This window comes from Callospermophilus lateralis, chromosome 5 (genome assembly GCF_048772815.1).
Source record: "Callospermophilus lateralis isolate mCalLat2 chromosome 5, mCalLat2.hap1, whole genome shotgun sequence".
In the NCBI taxonomy this organism is placed as follows: Eukaryota; Metazoa; Chordata; class Mammalia; order Rodentia; family Sciuridae; genus Callospermophilus; species Callospermophilus lateralis.
This window is the reverse complement of record NC_135309.1, coordinates 107,531,505-107,554,931: the sequence shown is the minus strand read 5'-3', so window position 1 is coordinate 107,554,931 and position 23,427 is coordinate 107,531,505. Positions and strand designations below refer to the sequence as shown.

General features: G+C 35.3%; 1 protein-coding gene across 2 annotated transcripts in view; it reads right to left on the bottom strand.

Moving 5' to 3' along the window:
• The window catches only part of Tnpo1 (transportin 1), an 84,558-nt gene that overhangs the window by 42,486 nt on the left and 18,645 nt on the right, over positions 1 to 23,427 (bottom strand). Inside the window, exons 1-4 of one of the 2 annotated variants that reach the window (XM_076857137.1) lie at positions 10,588 to 10,724; positions 10,343 to 10,456; positions 7,517 to 7,592; positions 4,308 to 4,457 (exon numbers count right to left, since the gene is read on the bottom strand). In XM_076857137.1, coding sequence (XP_076713252.1) covers positions 4,308 to 4,457; positions 7,517 to 7,592; positions 10,343 to 10,447 — 331 coding nt within the window. In that variant the 5' untranslated portion in view covers positions 10,448 to 10,456; positions 10,588 to 10,724. Of the gene's footprint in view, positions 1 to 4,307; positions 4,458 to 7,516; positions 7,593 to 10,342; positions 10,457 to 10,587; positions 10,725 to 23,427 lie in introns of those variants that run through there. The other variant, XM_076857136.1, reaches the window with a different exon arrangement.

The window sequence follows — 23,427 nt, the reverse complement described above, 5'->3', positions numbered from 1 at the left end:
TGCTAGGCAAGCGCTCTACCACTGAGCCACAATCCTGGCCCCTGATTAGAGTTTTAAGACATAAAGCTCAAATGAGCTCTCCACTAAGATTCAAAACTAACAAGACCCAATCCTCCTTGTAAACTTTCTTTCCTGAAGTTACAACATAAAAGACCTGAGAAAAAGGATCTGGATCTGCCTTAATAGAAACTAAGCATGTCTAAAGACTGCAAATAAGTAATAATTAATAGAAATCAGACGTAATCTACAATTTAGTACTAATGGACTGACATTTACTACTCCTGCTAGTAAAGCACTAAAGGATGTTGACTGAAAAATTCCAAAATCTGCCCCTTAATCACATCCACTCTTGAAAAATCTAATGAAAAGTCTGTCTTTAGAATAAGGGAGAAAAATCGGCCATACTTATTAAGATCTTAAATGTTTAAATAACACTTTGACCCCAAAATGCCACTTTACAAATTAATCCTGTAGAAACTTCCCAAAAGAGTATAAGCATACATAAAAGGAAATTCCCTGAAATAGTAAAACTTACAAATCATGTATTTTTTAGACAACTTTATATTCATGCAATGGATTACTGCAGTTAGTAAACTGTGATCCCTTCCAAATATATTTCCTTAATAAGATTCTCGATATGTATTATAAAGATTAAAAAAAAAAATTAAAGTGGGGCATGGTGGTGCACACCTGTAATCCTAATTACTCAGAAGGCTTGGCTAAGCCATGGAGTTGAAGGCCAGCCTGGACAAGATAGCAAAATCTTGTCTCAAAGAAAAAAAATTAAAAGCCAAGGAGGCAAATTGATTGCTTTATAATCAGAAATCTTTTACTTAAAATATTTACTAAATTCTTAATATGGTACAATCATTTTATTAGGTGTTAAGGAAAACAGATAACTTAAAACCCTACATGGTCCTTATCCTTATGGAGTTCAGTCACATTTGCACATTTGGCACTGTCTGTGGGCACTTTTGGTTGGCGCAACAGAGGGTGTGGCTGTCACTGGTATCCAATGGGTACAAATGAGAGACACTAATTATCCTCCTATAATGCACAGAATAGCCCACCACAAAAAATTATCTAGTCTAAAATATCAGGTGCCGAGATTGTAAAACCCTGGTCTAGACAAACAGAATTCTACTTAAATTAATAATGTATCATGCTTATGTTATTATACCCATCTCAAGAATTTTCTATTAAGGTTGATAAGTGAAGTTCTCGATTTTCTTAGAAATACCTTTCAAAAACCTACAAAAAATATTTTACTTATTTTCTTATGAGAATTAAGATTAACTAATTTAAAAGATAAAATTTCCAGATTTATTGGTGGGAAAGCACCAATAATTTATAATAATAACAAGTTCATCGATTTTCCTAAAGGAGAAAACAAAAACAAAAACAAAAACCTGGCTTTACTTTATCAAAAATAAAAAAGAACTCCTGATGATTCCAAGGTGATGCTCTGGATGAGACAAAAACCAAAACCCAAACAGAATAACTTTAGAATCTTAATGCTGTGCACTCCTCCTCTAATAATTACTCCCCTCTTTAGGAGGAAATTCTGTATATCAATTTCACCACCACCTTTTCTAACCTGCATTAAAACGGGCCACGGGAAAGAACAAAAGTCATCTATTTTTAATTTAACAACATAAAACAGATAATTTAATTGGCTAAGCCATTTATTTCAAGTGATAAGCTTTGTTTTATCCAATTAATATTACAGACATTTTTGAAAATAGAAAACCTCAATATACAAGTTGAGCATCCTTAATCTGAAAATTCATACTTAAAACTTTTTGAATGCTGACAAAGATTCAGATTTTGAGCTGGCTGCAGTAGTGTATGACTGTAATCCCAGTGATTCAGGAGGTTGAGGCAAGAGGATTTTAAGTTTGAGGCCAGTCTCTGCAACTTAGTTAGACCATGTCTTAAAAATATAAATAAATAAATAGAAAAGTAGCTTAGTTGTAAAAAGCACCCTGGGTTCAATCCTCAGTACCAAAACAAAAACAAAACAAAAAATGATTCAGATTTTGTAGCAGTTCAAATTTTAGATAACGGATGTTCAACTAATAAAGTACATGCAAATATTCCAAAATCCAAAAATGTTTGAAATCTGAAAACACTTCTAATTCCAAGCATTTTGGATAAGGGATGTTCAACCTGTACATAATATTGAAAAACAAAATAATTAAATGTATCCACTACCCATCTTCAACAATAGTCATTAGTACACACTCAATCACTGTTTCATCTATACCTCTCTCCACACCTTCCACCTTCACAATCCAAACTGTTTCTTATCAAATTCCATTAAGTGTCTTTTGGAATATATTGCAGTTATGTCTGAAGTTTATTCACTCATTTTTAGTGAAGCAGAGTAAAACAAATTACTAAATTAAAACTCTACCTCATTGGTTTCTATATTAAAAATTGTGGTGTGGTCTCTCACAATTAGGATATTTATATACATAACATAAATCAGAACCAAAACACCAAAGATCTTTCATATTCTACAAATACCAAGAAATAAAAATTACATCTATGTATGTCAATTTCATTTGTTTCAAAATAAGATGTCAGAAGACACTTTCAAGTGTAGTTCAGTGGTAGTGTGTGTGTTTAATATGCACAATACTGTAGACTTGATTCCCAGTATAAGAAAAAACCATTTCTAATACAAACCCAGTTGCAAACATACTCAAAAACTCTTATGGAAGGTTAAAAAAAAAAAAAAAAAATCCAGCATTCCCTGGAATTTTCCTCTCCCCAATACTATTACTTCCAATCTTTCAAATTTAAGGCACAAAGCACTGTAGTTTGGACAAAATGATAAGTTTATAATGAAATACAGTTTAGGAAAAACTATTTCGTATTTAATTTCTATATCTTGCCCTCCCCCTCTCCTTTCCTCTCAGCAGAATTGCCTTCTAAGGAAATCTACTTCTTTTAAAATCCCACTTGACCACATCTATGAAGATTTCTCTCCCTGATTTTTATATTGAAAAGGCTAGCAGACTCTACCCTTCTTTACTTCTCTACCAAGAAGTAAAGCCTTGAGAAGGTATATGGGGATATGTTAAAGTTACCTAGGAAGTCCTTTTCCTCAAACTATAATTATCTTCTACCTATCAAATTTGAAGCCAGTGTTAACAATGCCACTCTTTTTTAATGAGACTGTCCGGAGGGGAAATCAAAGAATCTCTGCTTTTTTTTTTTTTTTTTTTAAAAGAGAGAGTGGGGGGAGGAGGGAGAGAGAGAGAGAGAGAGAGAGAACTTTTGACATTTATTTTTTAGTTATCGGCAGACACAACATCTTTGTTTGTATGTGGTGCTGAGGATCGAACCCGAGCCGCATGCATGCCAGGCGAGCGCGCTACCGCTTGAGCCACATCCCCAGCCCCGAATTTCTGCTTTTTATTTAGATTTAGCTAGATACTTAAAAATTCTTTATTCACCTTTTATTTAATTTTTTTGGTGGTGCTGGGGATTGAACCCATGACCTTATGCATGCAAAGCAATCATTCTCCCAAATGAATATCTGCTTTTTAAGAGACAAACAATACATTTCAAACCTGAAAGACCATAATATACAAAACTAAATAAACTCAGTGAGTTTAACTGACTTCCATTTGACCAACATGGTAGATTAACGGAAATTTACTAGGTCCTTATAAAATACAGCTGCTTAAATCCATGGCACACTGAACACTGCCTATTAGTAGGCTGCTCTGGAGTACTTCCTATTTCTACTGCTACCCATTGATATGTGTTCTTGCTAAGAACCAGTTTTGTGTTCCCAAACTGGTTTACAGCAGTTATTGTAATTAAACATTTATTACATGAACTGATAGAAGGTATGCTTTAAGAATACACTCAGAAAAGACTAAAAATTGCCAATGAATTACGTACAGATGAGACAAATATTAGAAACAAGTGGGAAAAAAATAGTAAATATGTAGAATTCTATACTTAGATCGTTTTTATAGGAGGGTTTTCTTGGCATGAAAAAGCATTACACAACATAGACAATAAGAAACTCCAACTTGCAGAGTCAAAGAAAAGGCCTAAATATCACTTGTTGATGCTCCACTTGAACTAACATTGATTAAGCAACTACCAATGACTTTGGTCTCAGTTGTAAAAGAGCTTTTAATGTAACAATTAACACTATTTCAAAAGCACTTAAATAGTAATAAAAACATCTCCATCATAATTTAACATGAAATGAACAATGAAAATGTTGTCACCTCTGAAAACTATCTAACTGGGATTAGTCAACTTTTTGTAATGTAACTTACCTACAGTGGCTCTGATCAGAGGAGAGGCATCACCAATATTATTTAAACATTCACTTTTAATAAAGTCTGTCACACCATTTGGGAAGTTCTGAAAATGCGCTTTCACGTTATTCTTCAAAATGAGGCCACTCAGTGATCTTGTGGGTTCATCTGTAATAAAAAATAGCATTGAGTTTTAAAGTAGTTTTCATCTCAAAACATGCCAGGAACAACTTCAAAAACATTTCTTCTTTAATGGTTGATTGCAACATTCCAATTTATTTTGCTATAACCAGTTTTAAAAAAAATCAATTATAAAAAAAAATCTCTATAATATAGTTTAAGGTTTCTTGACCCTGGCACTACTGACATTTAAAGGATAATTCTTTGTTGTGGGGCACTACTCTGTACATTGTTAAGATGATTAGATGCATCACTGGCCATACAATAGTATTTCTAGGTAATGTCAGATGTCTCCTAGGGAGGCCAAATTGCTCCTTTTTGAGAACCACTAATATGGTTTAAGAGTTAGTTTATATATGGCCACTGTACTAAAGCTTTGTTATCTGATATAAATATCATCATAGATCTCAAAGTATTAAGTCACTAAAAATATCCAATTAATTAAACAGACATCAAATATAATACATGGGGTTACATTCACATAATAATTGCCATAATTTATGTTTTTCACTTGCCTGTGAGCCTTAAAAAAAAAAAAAAAAAAGGCAAAATCCCCTCTGTATAAGGAAAAAAACTGAGGCCTGGCAAAGTTACACAAGGCCAACTTCCTCAACAATGTGAGGAAACCAAATTATCAACCTCAGTAGTTTGGCTCCAGAGCATACACTCTGAATCACTCTACAGTATTACCTTCCTCTGAAAGGGCTGATAGAGCAGGTGTAAAAGCCAGTGTGTTGAACAGATTGTTATTAATACTACTGCTTCAGCCATCTTCATATGTTAAGTAAATACCTTGATCTTGTTCTAGTTAGTATTATGCTCCCCAACTGACTGCCATTGAAATCTTCAAGTATAAAGCACATATAGAGGCAAAAAAGAGTAAAGTTTCTCAGCACATAAACCCTATTCGGGTCATCACAGCAATATAACCTAAGAGCTCTATTTCATCTAAAAATTTCTTTCCATTCACAACTCATTTCAACAAATATCTTAAAAGGAAAACTTTCAAACAGCTGTGAAATAAATTGAACAGATATTTAACTTCCTCAAGCGATAGATAAGCTTGTTATTACTATATTAGCAAAATAATTTAGGCATGTAATTAAATGGCATGCATATTTGTTTACAAGAGGTACACATCACTTTTATAAGTCACAAGTTGAAGAGTTAATAACACAAAGTGAAACAATTTAACATTAAAAGTATATAGCTTCTGTCCAAATGTTTAAAAAAGCCAACTTCTTTTAAAATTAAGATTGTACTTCACAGTCCCTCAATTTGCTCATCTGTAAAGTGAGTTCATCTCAGATCTCCAGATCTAGAATTCCTTCTCCATGATTCAGCAATAAATTTACTAAATAAGCATTTTCATTTAAAGATATTATTTACATATTCCTTCTGTAATGTGAATGGACACAATGCTAACATTATTACTAATTATTTTTAAAGGACAATTAGATAAACCTATGTTCTAATCTTCTGGGGAAAAAAATTGATAGGCCCACACAAGTAGAAATACCAAGTGTTACACTACTGTGGGGAACAATCTTTATATTGAGAAAAAAGGGGGTTAAATGTTGTTCAGCAGTAGAGTACTTGCCTGGTATGTATGAGGTCCCAGGTTCAACCCCTGATACAGCCAAAATAAATAAACAATGTATCATAAACATACCATCAAACCAGAACATTTATTGCTGATTAAGATATGTTGAGAGAATTCCTAGTTTTTCAAAAGCTAGATTTAGAGTTTTAAATTCCCTACTATGTTTTTCAATCACAAAACCCACAAAATTAACCAGCAAATCATCTAAAAATGATTCAAAAGAAATCACTGTTAATGAATATGAATTATCAAAATCTAAATACAACCTGCTAGAGTTTGGAGCTGAAATCTCGTCTAACAGGCATTTTATAGCTGAAAGAAGCAAGTGGAGGTTAAATGGTATCAGAGTCTAAATAAAACTCGTTATTTCACAACTCCAAGTGCAGTGTTTTTACTATGGCTTCTAAAACACTAATCATTCAATAGGGGACAGTACTTTCATTAAAAGCCAGTCAGTTATCAATACTGAGTATCTTCTATGGTCAATATTCCAGGAAGGGAATACTCAGTACTCAAACTGCCTGACAGAGGTGCTCAATAAATATTTATGAAATAAAGTTCACAGGGCTACACTATCTGTATTAGAAATAAGCAAATGACTGTCACATTAAAAAAAAAAGTTGTTGGCCTTTAAACTGTTAAGAATTTAAAATTGTAAATTAATGAAAAAGTTTCATGTATACTATTAAAAAGTTTTTTAAAAGTTACAAATTTATTTATAAAGAGAATGATATCATTTTTTATAAAATGTTTCCCTATGAGACTGAGGATTAAGTCAGGACCTCATGCATGCCAGTCCAGTGTTTTACCATTGAGCTACATTCCCAACCCTTTTCAAAATTTTATTTTTAAGACAGGGTCTCAATAAGTTGCTCAGGCTGGTTTTGAATTTGAGATTCTCTTGCTTTAGCCTCTTAGGTAGCTGGGATTATAGGCATGCACCATTGCATCTGGTTGTTTGTTTTTTGATTAAATAACTTAAAGATAAAATATAGTTATTTAAAAAAGAGTGTAGACATACACAACTAAAGAGATCATCAATAATTATCTGATAAATAATTTATTTCGGCTACATAACTTTAATTTTTTCTTATAATGAACACGAATTCAGCTAATTAAATCTCGACTTCAATCTGTATACTGAAACAAATCAATCTTTATTATATTTCTGTATATGGAATGAAGCAAACACCCAAGGTAGACTTGTAAAACACATACTTCATTTGCAAAGAATAAATTTACTATATAAATACCCATGAACAACTGAATGTTTATTAAACATTTTAAAGCTTAAAGGGTAGTAACTCTAAGACTCTACATATCACATGTATATTAAGCATGTGGTTAATACAAAATGAAATTATTTGAAATAAATAATTCCCAGAATGTCTTCACGGTGTCTTAGAGACACTTTCAAATAGTTATCAACACAAACCCTACTTACCTTCAGATTTTAATTTTGTAAGAACAAAAATCAGGTAGTTGTTAAAATCTGGATATTGATTGAGTTGTTCCAGTTTCTAGAACAAATAGTAGTTAAGGAAACTTCTTTGTGTAATCCAAGGAAGAAATTAAGCATTTTAAAATCTAATAATCAAGAGTACTTTCTGTGATATTTTTAGTTTTCCACTTTTTACTGAGATTAAGGTATCTTGTTAAATCTAATTATTGATGTGTAGTTCAATAGCACACTAGTGTTTGTTAAAATCCTTAGGTGCTTTTACACCTAAAATTAGATCAATTATATTCAACACAACATATGTTCCAGCTTCAGCATGCTCAATATGGCAAAACTATTTTTCAAAATAAAATTCTTAAGATTTAACAATTTTAAAATATTAAGGCCAAAGGATGGGGATATAGCTCAGTTGGTTGAATATTTGCCTAGCATGCATGAAGCCCTAGGTTCAATCCCCAGGATCAGAGAATGAAGGGCGGGGGGGCACTGAAGAAGTTATTTCAGTATAAAATACAAAAAAAAAAAAAAAAAAAAAAAAATCATAAAAACGAGAACAAATTTTTTAAAGGTGAAGAGCATTTAGGGAAATTAACTTAATAAAACAGGCTTTTAATGGAAGGGGGGATATTTAAGAAAAAAAAATGCCATTTATGCCTAAACCCATACACCAAATCTAAACCCTATAAAAAGTCAGCAATATAGAATAGTTCTATAACCCCTTTCCCCAAAGATCTAACATATCTGGTGACACAAATTTGTAGGTATTTTACCAAGGCTGGCAGATATGTGGCATAATGCTCTACATTTTTTTCTTCAAGCCCTGACTCTCAACCCTTAATACATTTGCTAACTATTTTACTACACAGAAAGATGAAAATATTTTTTACTGAATGGACCTAAATCTGATTAAATCCCTGATACAAATGCGAGGTATATCACATTTGTGCTTACTCTCAAAATATCCAAGGACTGAATGTAAATTCTAATCAAACAGAGTCTCTAATAAAATTCTGAGGTATAATTACTTTCTCCAAGAAAAACCCAGACAACGATTACTTGTTTTGGTGAATGGTCAAGATTAACAGTGTACTGATATAATACATTTTCTATATTTCCTGATAAGGCTTACTTTCTTACAACTTGAAGCTATACTTATTTATGCTACTGTAACAGTCTTTCAAAAAGTGCTCAAAAGCCTATACAAAACAATAATTAAATACATTATATCCTTAGAAGACAGGAAAGAACAGAGTTCATTATTAGCACTGTGAAAATAAAAAGCAGAGCATATTATTTTTAATTAAAACACTGTTTTCCTTTCTCAAGAACAACAATTTACTTTGCTCTTACTCAGAGGACACATAGGTTTGTTTTTTTTTTTTTTTCCCCATGTACACAATAAACTGTAAAATGACTACTAGAATGGACCAAGCACAGTACTGGGATATATAAAAGGTACTTAATGAACATAGTAAAACAAGAAATTACAATGCAATTCCGCACTTGACCAACTTAAGAATCTTAATAATTGTGGCAAACAATACCTATAATTAATTAATTGTCAACTTCTATCAGTCACAGAGCTTTGACAACATAAGACCGAGCCATAACAGAGTTCTGATAAAAGTTCCAATATATCCCGAACTACTGTTCTTTCTTTAGTACCAGCAGTATCAAAACAGAAAAGCGTAAAAAATAAAATAAAATAAATTCAAGCAGATCTAAATTATTATCCCCTCCATTTTTAAAAGGACAGTGTTACATTAATCAAGAAGCTGAGTATACTTAATTCATTTATTGGAGGCTTTAGGTTACAGCAATGCAGTACTTCTTTGAAACTCTGATAAATAAAACCTTTAGTGTCTTAAATTTAAACAAACTCAAATATGAAAGAGCTTACCAAATTCCAGATTAAGTAATTTGCTGCTTAATGACAATAAAAGTAACAAGACTTAATACTTTTAAAGAATTAACTTCTTTGGGCTTAACAGGCCACGGGTAAAACGGTTACTCATGATCTGGTTAAGTGAATTTGTTTCTTTTACTGGACCCAGTAAGGGCTTCTGCGCAGTTTAGGGAACCTCAGAAGTATCATACACAGCGGTTGTTTTGCCGCTTCTTTTCCACCTTTTCTGATTCTAAAACTGTAGCAACAGGACCGCTACAACAGCACACTCCATAACCAATTAGGTAATTGCACCGACAGGTTGGGCCAAAGCTTTAAAAATAAAATCTCATTTGAGAGTTAGGGAGCTCGCAACAGGTGTTAACACAAGCAGCCCGGAATGAGACCCCTTTCTCCCACCTGCAGCTCTTCATACCCTTCAGGGAAAAGGCCCTGGAGAAAACCCCAAGCCCAACCCCGTAGCAGTTCAAACCCCGCGCCAGCTCCACCCATCCCTAGCCGGCCAGCGGTCGTGCAGCTCCGCTCTCGCAAGCTCCCTCCACCGGGCCTCGCGCGCTGGCGCTGCCGCCCCCACCCCGCGGGGCGCATTGTGTGGGCCCGGGCCGCTCCCGCCGCTCCCCACCCCCTCGGCAAGTCTGTGGCGGGCGGGGACGTGGCGGCCGGGCCGCGCACATGTCGCGATCTCTGGCGGCGGCCCGGAAGCCGGCCGCTCGGAGGCGAGCCCCACGCGGCGGCGCCCCGGTAGGGCGCGAGGGCCGCGTGCGCGAGGCGCAGGGCAGGGGCCGCGGCGGCCGGCCTCCCCGCGCAGGCGGGCGGGGAGCGGGCCGGGGGGAGGGGCGGCGAACCCCCGGGCGCGAGGAGCCGGGCAAGCCGCGCGGGCGGCGGGCAGGCCTTGGGAAGGATACTTGTTGCACGGTCCTCTGGATGGTGGTGTCTGGGGACTGGGACTCCTTCAGCAGCTGCAGGATTTGCTGAAGCCCTTGCTGGTCAGGTTTCCACTCATACTCCATCTTGGTTTGCTGCAAATAAAGCCAGACACAGGAAGAGACGGAGCAAATGTTACTCCCCGTGCACAGGCCGGAGGGCTGCCCGCGCAGAGCAACTCCTTTCCCCACCACGACCACCCCATATCGCCCTAGACGCCTCGGACCTGCCTGGGATGCCCCAAAGGAAGTCTCGGACAGTGAAGCCCGGCGGAACTGCTCTTAGCAGCTCGGCCGCCAACGTCTGCTGCTGCCGCCGCGGCCGCCGAGCGCAAGGAGCCGACCAGACTGAGTCACCGCGAATTTGCAATCTGGCCCCAAGATCCGCTCACGGGAGCCCCCTGGGTCCTAGTGCCACGCAGATTTCCCCAACTCAACTCATTCTGTTCAGAGTACTACTGATTTAAAGGTAATCAAAAGTCAAGTCCTTATTAAAACGTCTTCAAAACACCTGAAGAAATCCGTCTTAGGTCATTATATTAAGTAAACATGGTGGAAAAAAGACGAATGATTGAAATGGGGGGGGGGCAGTTAATTCCCCTGACAGGTCAACCATAACTAGTGAGAATAAAAATGTTACCCTTTCTGATATTAAATATTTAAACTAATGATGCCACATTAATAACCACAACCCACACTTCGAAAACATTATATGCAACCTTTGTAGAATTTGGCTAAAATAAAATTTCATTCTTTCATAAACTTCAACTTTTGAACTCAGTAGGTGAAATTTCATCAGGAACTAACTACATTCCCCAACTAAGGAATTAGGGCTGAAGAAAAAAAGCAAGTGTAATTTTACAATTGGATGGTGTTTAATTCTATTACAGCATCTTCACATAAATTACTATTGTTATTCAGTAAAGACTGCGAGTAAAGTCAGGTGTCTTAAGCTACTACAAGTTGCAAGTGCTAGTCAACTGAAACTATTATATCAATGACACACTTTTATTAAAGCGAAATGATTAAACAAAAACGACAAACAAGTATCAAGCATGAATTATTTTACAAAGCCAAATTGAAACTTGATAAAGGAGATATTTTTAATATGACTTTTAAGTGATAGTTTGACAGGTGAAATTAGTAAAAGTCCTAGCAAAGGTTAAAAGAAAAATTTCTTGCTATAGCTCTCTAGTTAGCTTCTCTCTCTCTCTCTCTCTCTCTCTCTTTCTCTTTCATGTTCTTTCCTCTCTTCTTCACCTTTATCTTCTGCTAATATCCTGTAATCTGACTTTGCTTCCCACCTTCTATTGATTTCTTAAATAACCCAGAAAACTCTTCTTTGAGGGGGTAGCAGGGATTGAAAACAGGGGTGCTTTACCACTGAGCTACGTCCTCAGTCCTAAATTGTTGTTAAAAACAAAAATCAAAAACCAAAAACTATGATCATCATCTAAACATTTATTGATATTGTTGTACTTTTATCTCAGCCTCCATTCTGTTTATATGTACACTCTATTTTATAAAAATGGGGCTGTTTCTAGCTTGACTTTATTACATAATAAAATATTTTAATAAAACGTAACTATTCCATTGTATTGCTGTTATAATTTTTATAAATGTTTAATTGATAATATAGACACAAGTTTGTACAAACATCTAGATGGATTGTTACAAAGTGAATACACCTGTGTGACCAACACCTTGCACTTAATATGGAGATCATTAACTAGTGCCAATCTCTCTAGTGCCCATTCTATCATATTTCTCCCCTTCCATCTTTTAACTTAAAAAACTTTTAAAAAGTAACAAAAGCCACATTATTATAAACCAAACAACATGATCAAACAAGGGAAATTAATTCAACACTACTGGCAAAGCTTACTTCTCTGTAAGACATCTTTAACAGTTTGATATGAATCCTTCTACACCTTTCTCTATTCTCAAACAGTATACTTTTATTCTTAATTTTTTTTATAGTTCATACCACACTAACCCAACAACATTTTCACATATAATATAGTGTGGTCATTATTCCACGTCAACACACATGGATTTCACTCACTTTTTAATAGATGCACTTTGGTCTTTATAATGAATAGAGCATAATTTGTCCAACCACTTCCTGACCGACTTCCAGAGTGCCTCTACTTTTTTTGCCACTATGAAAAACACAGCAAAAAAATTCTTGTATCATTGTTCCTACACAGTAGTGGCAACCCTGTGGCATTATTAGGTCAACCTAACAGTTATTACCAGATCACTTTCCAAAAAGTTATGCAATTCATACTTACCAACAATATGAGTATTTCATATCACCTAGATTGTTCTTTGAATTTTTTGAATAACAATTTAATTTCTTGTTACTAGTAGTGGTGGGGAACCTAAGAGTCTGGGCCTTAGTCTTAGTTTTGAGTTTGAACTGCTACCATGCACAAAACCTACCTGTTGAGGTGACACTTGAAAGTCCACTTTCACGTTCTGCTGCACTTTTGAACAGAAACTAAACCCAGGGGCCAACAGAGGTCAAGTTTGAAAAGCATCTTAATCATATCCATCCTAATGATTGCTGCACCATAATATCAGGTCATACCATGCTTCCCTCTTTATCCCTGCACTAAAATAAATAGGATTATTTTTCTTTTTCGAAAAGTTTAGCATTAAGAATATCTAATTTGATCAGACTATGTTGATAGGATGGTATTTTCCTATATCTGATTCAAACTATCTGTAACAAAGGCTCTCAAAAATACTTGACTGATAATATTTGACTTGAAGAGAGACCTCAGGACACTTTGAACTTCTGTATCTCATCTTATAAAAAAAAATGTGATAAGGCCAGGTGTAGTGGAACACACCTGAAATCCCAGCAACTCAGGAGGCCGAGACAGGAGGATCTTGAGTTCAAAGCCGGCCTCAGCAATAGCAAAGTGCTAAACTAGATGAGATGTAAAATAGGGCTGGGGATGTGGCTCAGTGGTTGAGTGCCCCTGAGTTCAATCCCCAGTACAAAAAAAAAAAAAAACCAACCTGTGATAAAATATACATACACAAAATTCACTGTTTTCCATGTACAGTTTAGTGGCATTAAGTATATTCCCATTGTTGTACAACCATCACCACTAGCCATCCCCTGAACTTACATTTTAATAGCCACTAAAATTAGTAAGAATCTTATTTCTGTAGCCAGAGTTATTGTAAGGTTAATTAGATAACATCTGAAGTACTTCAAATTAACCAACACACCAGTATTATTATATGAGGTAGAAATCATTTATTTATATAATAAACAATATATTAAATATCAAGATTTAAATCTGATTTTTAATCAATTTTAAATCATTACTACACAAGGTATTTATTTTGCATACTGAATGTCCCCCAAAATAAGAACATAAATAAATAACAAGGAAGTAGTCCTTCAAATTTTTCTCCTTTAGAATATACAAATCATGCTGATTGGCTGAGACACTCAATGGTGAGTAAAAAAGGCATTAAGCAAAAAGACAGTTCTTTGAAGAATAAGTGGATAGAAGAGTACCAGAATAAAAAGCAGCTTTTAAGATATAAGTGACTGGATACCACTGTGGATCTTCTAAAGACCAAATCATATACTAGGTCCCATACTGCTAATTTACAATTTACATTAAAATTTTAAATTTGCTGCAATTGAAAATGATGTGATAAAGAAGGAAGACTACTGCTGGGGTTGTGGCTCAGTGATAGAGCACTTGCCTGGCATGTATGAGGCACTGGGTTCAATTCTCAGCACCACATATAAATAAATGAATAAAATAAAGGTCCATCAACAACTTAAAAAAAAATGAAGACTAGTTGAAGACAGTAAAAATACCTAGCTTCTTCCCTGCTGGAGGGGATGTAATATATAGTTTAAATAGCAAGACAGGAGGTATGGGCTCAACTGACCCAAGTTTGAATACTAGTTTCTCAATTCACCTGTGCAAGTTAATCTCTCTAAGCCTCAGTTTCTCAACTATAAAATGGGACTATGTTTACTCAGTATTAGGGTTATAAGCACCTACAACAGTATGAGTTGAAGAAGGTAGATTTAATAACTAAGCCAATGGTTTTCTATTATCTTCAAGATAAAATCTAATTCATGGAAGAAGGCTCTTGGGGAAATGGTCCATCACCTTTAGGGGCAGTGTTTATTTCTTAGTTTCCAACTCAAGTCCCCAAATTTATGCTCTAACAATTCTTCTGCACCTCTCATTCTGCTTAGTTTTTGAATAGGGATTTCATGTCTGGAATTCCCTCTTCAAATTCAACCATTTTGCAAACTCCTTTCTACTCTATAGAGCTACTTCCATCCACTGTATTTCCAAATAGTTCTTGAGAGCCTGCTTCCGCATTATGATTGATACTGAATATTATTTCTCTTCAGTGACATGTTTCTAGGATCTTAAAGGTATTTTTTATTACAGATTTATAGTTTACAGCCATTTCCATTCTAGAAACTGTCCAACTGTATTATAATTATTTCCAGGTCTGTGTTCCTTAGAGTAGGTCAGTGTCTTTTTGTCCTCTTTGCCTAACACAGTATGATTAAATAAAAATTTGTTGAATAAATACTATTGTTTTACTATTAATTCAGCTGAATAAATATTAAGTTGAGCAACTACCTTGTGCTTGGTGAGCACTGGCGATTCAAAGGCAAGTAAAATACAGTTCCTGTCCCCAACAAATTCTCTTTTAGTGAGAGAGATACATGTGCCATCTATGAATGAATTATGACAAGAGTGCAATAGGAAAAGTGAAAAGTAAATGTATTCTTCCAGGAAAGGGAAGTGCTTTTCCCCCACTGGGTTCACAACTTTTCTTTCCTTCTCATTTCAACTAAATGCAAACAAATATTTGCCAAGCAGTCAGATGTTTCTGCCTATATGTTGAATCACTATAAATGTGATAAATGTTGCCACCAGTGACACAACTTCCCAAAATTATGAACAATTCATGGTAGAGTTCCAAACAAAACAAAGTACAATCATCGTTCAATAATACAGTATTTTTTATCCTGGTAAAATTTGATATGTATTATAACCCTCCCAAAAGTATATAAGTGAAAACTGAGTTAGGGGCTTGGTTCTGAAAACTCTTAAAAATACTGTTTTCCACTTTCATGACCATCTAGTGGGCTACTCACAAGTCATACAGGACTCAGGATAATTCAAATATATTTTATATATATATATAAAATTCTCATATATATAATTCACATATAATATATATTATATATATAATTATTAGTTACAATTGGATACAATGTCTTTATTTTATTTATTTATTTTTATGTGGTGCTGAGGATCCAACCCAGTGCCTCACATGTGCTGGGCGAGACCTCTATTGCTGAGTCACAATCCTGACCCCCTCAGTCCTATTCAGTAAATGACAAGAGCATCTCAGTCATAAGGACATTCCCAGAGAACAAACAACTTTGCATCAGTGAAGAATGGCTATGGCAGGTGGGGCTTCAAGGACATTATGCTAATCCAGTTAGGAAGTCAGGTAAGAACTTCCTTACAAGAATTTCCAAAAAGTAAATATAAAAGGAAGGCAGACGCTAAGAAGACTTCATAGATCTTGTTAGTAAAGATCCTACAGCTAATAGGAAGTTTGTGAAGGGGGTATAAATTGATAGAAGACATGATTAAAGGGCTGGGGCTGTAGCTTAGTGGCAGAGCACTTGCCTTGTACATGTAAGGCTCCAGGTTCGATCCTCAGCACCACATAAAAATAAACACATAAAATTAAGGCATGCTATATAACTACAAAAATATTTTAAAAGACTCGATTAAAAATGAGGAAAGAGAGGTTCATCTTCTGCTCTATAGCTAAGTTTTGTAATAAAAATGATTTTGAAAAGGATTTAAACTCAGCGTACTACAGTGACATGGACATATCAATGTTTGTAAGCAACTCAATTCACAATAGCCAAACTATGGAACCCACCTAGGTGCCCTTCAACAGATGAATGGATAAAGAAAATGTGGTACATATTCACACTAAAATATTACTCAGCCATAAAGAAGTATAAAATTATGGCATTTGCTGGTAAATGGATGGAACTGAAGACTATCATGCTAAGTGAAATAAGCCAATACCAAAAAACAAAAGACTGAATGTTCTCCCTGATGTGCAGATGATAACACAATAAGGGAGAAAGAGGCGAAGAACAGAAATTCAATGGATTAGACTAAAGGGAAAGAAGGGAAAGAGGGGATGGGAATGGAAAGACAGTAGAATGAATCAGACATAATCTCTTTATGTTCATATATGAATACACGACAAGCGTAACTCCACATCATGTACAACAATAGAATGGGAAGTTATATTCCATGTATATATGTCAAAATACATTCTACATTCATGTATAAGTAAAAAGAAGAAATAAAAAATTTAAACAAAATGATTTTGAAACTGTATCAGGCTGCATTTGGGCAAGAAGAGCCTCAGAAGACCTAATTGCCCAACCTGCATCTCAAATGCAGCTCCAAGTCTAGCATCCTGGTGCAGACCTGTAATCCCAGCTATTTCAGGGGCTAAGACAAGTGGATGTCAAATTTGAGGCCAACGTGGGCAATTTAATAAGACCCTATTCTCAAAATAAAGGGGTAGGGATGTAGTTCAATGATAAAGCACCCCTGAGGGGTTCAATATCCAGTACTAGGGGAAAAAAACGACCTCTAGTTTGTTAGGGGAATGATAGTCATGTATCAGAGAGCCAAAATTCTGGTCCTTAAATATTAAAGACTAAAATTCTATTTTTTTGGTCAATAATGGTGACAGCTATTGATTTTTGATTATCAGCCAGTACTCTAAGCAGTTACACATGTTAACTAAGTTAATCTCAACTCTATGACATATTTTTTAAATATTTATTTTTTAGTTGTAGTTGGACACAATATCTTTATTTTATTTATTTTTATATGGTATTGAGGATCGAACCCAGAGCCTCGCATACGCTAGGTGAGCGCTCTACCACTGAGCCACCACCCCAGCCCAACTCTATGACATATTAATACTAATCACACGCTATGGAGTTATAGTTTGGATCTGAAATGTTCTCCCAAAAGTTCATGTATTGAAGGCTTGGTCCCCAAATCAGAATGTTCAGAGGCAGGGCTTTGGGGTAATGATGACTGGATCATGAGGAATCTAATTTTATCAGTGGATTAATTCATTTGATTGATTAATAACCTGATGGACTACTGGGAGGCAGTAGATGCTATAGGTGGGTAGGGCATGGTTAGAGGAAATAGGTCACTGGTGGTCTGTCCCTGGGGATTATACTTGTCTTAAGCCGCCCCCCCCACCCCCCCCCCCCACCTGCTTTCTAGCTGCCATAAACTGAGCAGCTTTCCTCTGCCACTCCACCATGAAGTTCTGTCTCATCTCAGGCTCAAAGCAATGGACCAGCCAACCATGGACTAAAGCCTCTGAAACCGAAATGAGCCCAAATAACCCTTTCCTCCTCTAAATTGTTCCTGTCAGGTATTTTGATCACAGTGACAAAGATGACTAATACACGTGGATATGATAAATACACTGAGGCACAGAGACCATGATTCAAACACAACTAATCTGGTTCCAGAGTCCACTCTCTAGGCCCCTGCTACACTGGCTTTCCAATAGAAATATCCATCTCTATAAACTGGGGAAATAATCATTTAAAAAATTGCATAATAAAGACTATATACTTGGGGCTGGGATTGTGGCTCAGCGGTAGAGTGCTCGCCTAGCATGGGTGGGACCCAGGTTCGATCCTCAGCACTACATAAAAATAAAGGCATTGTGTTGTGTCCATCTACACCTAAAAAAATAAATATTTTTTTTAAAAAAAGAATATATACTTGATACTTAAGTGAAGAGATAAGAAAAAAGTAAAAATCATATTTCAGTATTATAAAAATCTTAACAGATCTTAGAAAACAGTGTGGGTATAGTATGAAAATATAAAAATGAGGTATTTCAGTAGCATAGAGTAAATGAGTAAAAAGAGTCTAAATCTAAACTTCCCAACATCCCTTAAGTAGGTGGCAAGTATTATTTTCATTTAAAAAGCAGATAAATCAAGAAATTTGTTGAATCACTTGATGACCATGCAGACTTCCACAGTAAATGTCTCCTATACTTGTTTTTTTACAAAAAGATGCTATCATGAGCAAAGAAGGAAAAATAAAACAAAATACCAGAGCCATCCAGTGGTCTAAAAAGAGCATGGTATTTAAAGAAAATAATTATTTAATAAAATCTGCACCAAAATTCAGATACAAAGGGAAAATCTATAAGCAGCTGGTTAATAACTTTTAAAAACTGAAAATTTTTAAACAACAAAGAATCAAATAGACTGTTAAATAAACTATAGCAATCAGTGGTACCAGAAAGTCCTTTAAGGGATTTTATACAGTAGTCAGAGGTTTTAGATCAAGAAAGAAGTGGGGGAGGAATCAAAACTACTAAGCTCAAGCTAGTTGAGGAAATGAACTCAACCAGTTAGAAGGGCAAGGAAGACAACATGTGCTCCGTGGTGTTGGACATTTTGTCGTTGTTTGTTTTTTGGTACTGGGGGACTGACTGAACCCAGGGGTGCTTTACCACTGAGCTACATTCTGAGCCCTATTTTTTTGTTTATTGAGACAGGATCTAAGTTGCTGAGATTCTCACTAAATTACTGAGACTGGCCTTGAACTTGATCCTTCTGCCTCATCTTCCTCAGTAGCTGTGATCACAGATATGGGCCACATGTCCTGCAACACATGGGTTTTAAATCATCCTTGATTTATTGATTAGGGATGGTCTAATTCATCACTTGGAAGAATTATGCCAAGAAGTTAAAAAAGTTTGATTTTCTGGCATTATAAACTTATTGCCATCTAAGAACTGGACAATTAATATTAAAAAAAGAAAATGGAAAATAGATTCTTGAAAAATTAAATAAATGTATTCTTAGAGTACAGGGAGACCTTTAAGATAACTAGAAGGATACACAAATACTAAAAAACTTACTAACAAACATTTAAAAAAAAGTTTGGTAACAAAAGATGTGGGTGATAAAATGTCAAAATTCAACCCAATCTGTAAGCAGGCACTTCTTATACTTCAGGTCATTTAATATTCACAACAGTACTATGAGGTTGGTATCAAATCCATTTTATATATCTGAGGTTTCTAAGAAGTTAAGCAGCCTATTCAGCTTGTATGTGGCAGAGTACATTCAATACCAGATTTGTGATTCCAAAGTCTAGATTGTGCCTGGCAATATCAACCGGGCTATCATTAATGAGTTGCTTCTGTATGTTACTTATCATGCTAAGTTCTTTAATTGCATGATCTCATTTAATTTTGAGTATGTACTATTATTATTTCTATTTTTGCAGAAGAGGAACAGGCTTAAGTGAACTTAAGCAATGTGTCCAAGGTCACACAGACAGTAATAAGCAAAGCCAGTACTCAACCCCAAATGCATCTGACTTCAGAAACTGGTGCACTGAACCACACTGCCGTATTATTTTCAGTCTGTCACCCCCATGAACATGCGACTACCCCTTAAAAGAACTCAACAGTATGTCAACCATGAATGTTGTTGGGCACTCTTCTCTTTACCTTTCCATTCCATGCATCATCAAGAAATGAACAACTTTCTTGATTGGTAAACACTAACTCCCTGGTTCAACAACTAATTTAACCTTCACAGTTGGCCACACTCTCCATGGTTCTCAACATTGACTGCACATTATTATCACTGAGAACTTACAGCTAGATGAGGACTACTTATTAACTCAATATACCTGCCCCTGACAAGTTTCATTATTTCTTCCTCTAATGAGTAGCAGTGTGCTAGTTGTACTAGAAAACAGGACAAGAGGAACAGAATGCAGACTCCTCTGATTAATATGGAAACATAACTGACCACTAAAAAAAAAAGTCTTTGATGAAAACCAAAACATAAGAACATATTGTTTAAAGTTACTTAATAATTTGTACTACTTAGTAAAGAAGTTAGTAAGTACAATATTCATTGACTCTGCAATTTAACAATGACAGTTTGGGTGAGGAATTGCACTTACGTTCTATGATAAAAAAGGAAACTTTGGCAAAGTCAAGTTGGGGGGAAGAACATAAGCATTTATTTCCAATAAATTAAAAGTAAAACAAGCTAGAAAACTGTGGTCTTTGGCAAAATATGATTTAAATTTGTAGAGCAAGTCAACTTATGCTGAGAATGATAACTACCATCTTCCTTCAAATGGATATTAAGTCATTCATAAAACTAAAGGCAAACTCTCCTAAAATAAGAAGTCCATGTGTTAAAACCAATATCACAAAATAAGTAAATTAGATTCCTGATTGTTTTAGCATCATAGTATTCATCAATGGACTTTAGTAGTAACTGTCCACTGCTACATTCAACTGGCAAATTATTTATTTAAATAGTTCCATGGACTATTGCCATTGTCTGTCTCAACGCTACTCAAATAGTTATTTCTATGACACACATTTTTTTTAATATTTATATTTTATTGTAGTTGGACACAATATCTTTATTTTATTTATTTATTTTTATGCGGTACTGAGGATTGAACCCAGGACCTCACACGTGCTACGTGAGCACTCTACCACTGAGCCACAACCCCAGCCCTCTGTGACAGATTTAAGGTGTGGGAGGGTCTTCTCTAAGTATTGATTGTAAATTCCATTTCAGAATACTGTCTGATCATTGTCAAATGGTTTCAAGTACTTAATTATTTTCAAAGTACTTCATGTTTTATCTTAGTTAATTTTCAAAATTCCCTGTGAGATGAAGAAATAGTATCAGTGATAAAACTTGCTAAAAGTCACTCAGCAAGTAAATGTTAAGAATTGAGCTGGAATGAATATCTTCCTATTTGGGGTTCAATGTTTCTTGTACTCCAAACTGCTTCTTTAATTCATAGTCAATTAAATATGTACATATGATCAATTAAAAGAGTGACTTGTCTTAAAGTAACATTGCTCTCCACTGTTTATTACTTGCTGCTTTATATATGGGCAAATATAAAAGATGGAGACAAATCTGTAGTACTCTTGGAAGACTATGATCTCTCTCAGTAAAATACTGGCTTTGAATGATCAAAAAATCTAAGAGCACCAGGCAAGTCACTGATCATAACTGCACTTAACTGAATTTAAGGAACTGGTAAAAGTTGCTGTGATGCAAGTGGCCAAATATTTTTCTGTGAAACACATCAGAAATTACAAATTAAGTCAATAAAAGATTTGATTCAATATTTTAGAATCTACTGTCCTTATTTATGAAGTGAGAGCGTACCTGTATAGTTGATAGAACACCAACCTGATAATTTTTTTAAAAAATTAGCAGGAGGCATGAGTAGGAAAGATGGTAGAATGATGGACATCATCACCCTAAGAACATGTATGAAAACACAAATGGTGTGACTCTACTTTGTGTACAACCAGAGGCATGAAAAATTTGTGTAATATGAATTGAACTGCATTCTGCTCTCATATATAACAAATTAGAATTTTTTAAAAAAGAGAGAGAAAAAATTAGCAATGGGGCCTGGGATTATGGCTCAGTGGTAAGCGCTTGCCTCACACGTTCGATCCTCAGTACCACATTAAAAAAATAAATAAAATAAAGGTATAAAAAATTAGCACATGGAGGTAACTATTACAGATCGTTTTAGTAACAAGTATGCTGTTTCACTGCAGTTAGTTAGATTGCTCCTAACATTCTGAATGAGAGGGTTCTGGGATTTCTCATTCATATCCAAAACTATCCTTGATTAAGTATAATGTGTTGATTCAACATTTCAAGTGAAAACAGAAAAAAAGAACACAGCACTATGTTTACTGGCAAGGGCTGAATGAGAAAAGAGAGCAGTTTAAGCAGTAAAACAGAAAGGTTTAAAAAATGGTAAAATGTTAGTAGTCTGATTAGCATTAATGTTTATCTAATTTTTCATTTCTTCATTGAAATCTCACATATAACAAGAGCATATATTAGTCAGGTTCCAATTATGGGAAGTCAGACACAGCAGAAAAAACTTATGAAAGGAAATCAATTTTTATAATTTTATTTCCTGGGATGAATACTATTCTACACTACTTGTTGCTGGCAAACAGGAAGATAAGAGTAGAGGAAGCATGGAATCTAGAGTCATATATACAGGATTCAATCCCCGTTCTCCCAATTTGTCTTTTTTAGTAAACCTTTGTGAGCCACAATTTAGTCATCTGTGAAATGCGTCCAAATGAAAATAAGAAGATTAAATGAGAATATACTGCCTTCACACTATGCTCCTGACTAGAACTGTCGCTAAAACTCAGATTAACCGAAGGCAGTTTGTACCATCAGATAACATAAAATGAAGATTACTTACATTATTTTTTAAAAAAATTTTTTTGGTACCAGGGACTGAACCCAGGGTTGCTTAACCACTGAGCCACATACCCACCCCTTTTTCATATTTTATGAGTGACAGGGTTTTGCCGAGTTGCTGAGGTTGGGTTTGAAGTAGTGATCCTGCTGTCCCAGCCTCCTGAGTTGCTGGAATTACAGGTATGTGCTTCCATGCCCGGCTTACTTAATCTACTTTTGACGATCAAAGAATACACAACAAAAATGGGCTATTTAACTTGTTGTTTAAATAAGATGATATTATGATTTGAACATTTGTATCTTCCTAAAATTCATGTTAAAACTTAATCTCTAGGTAGGGCCTTTACCAGGTGATTAAATCATGAAGGCAAAGTCCTCATTGATGGGATTAATTAGTTCCCTTATAAAAAGGTTTCAGAGGGCCTGTTTGTCTCTTTCACTCACCTTCTGCCAAGTGACACTATTTATGAAGCAGAGTCTTTACCAGAAGACATACAACCTGCTGGTGCCTTATTCTTGGGTTTCCCAGACTCCAGAATTGTGAGAAAAAGTTATTTATAAATTATCCAGTCTAAAGTATTTTGTTATAGCAACAGAAATGGACTAAGAGAGGTGATATTCTAAATAGAGAAATCAAAAGACAAATTTTGGAAAAATAAGAGAA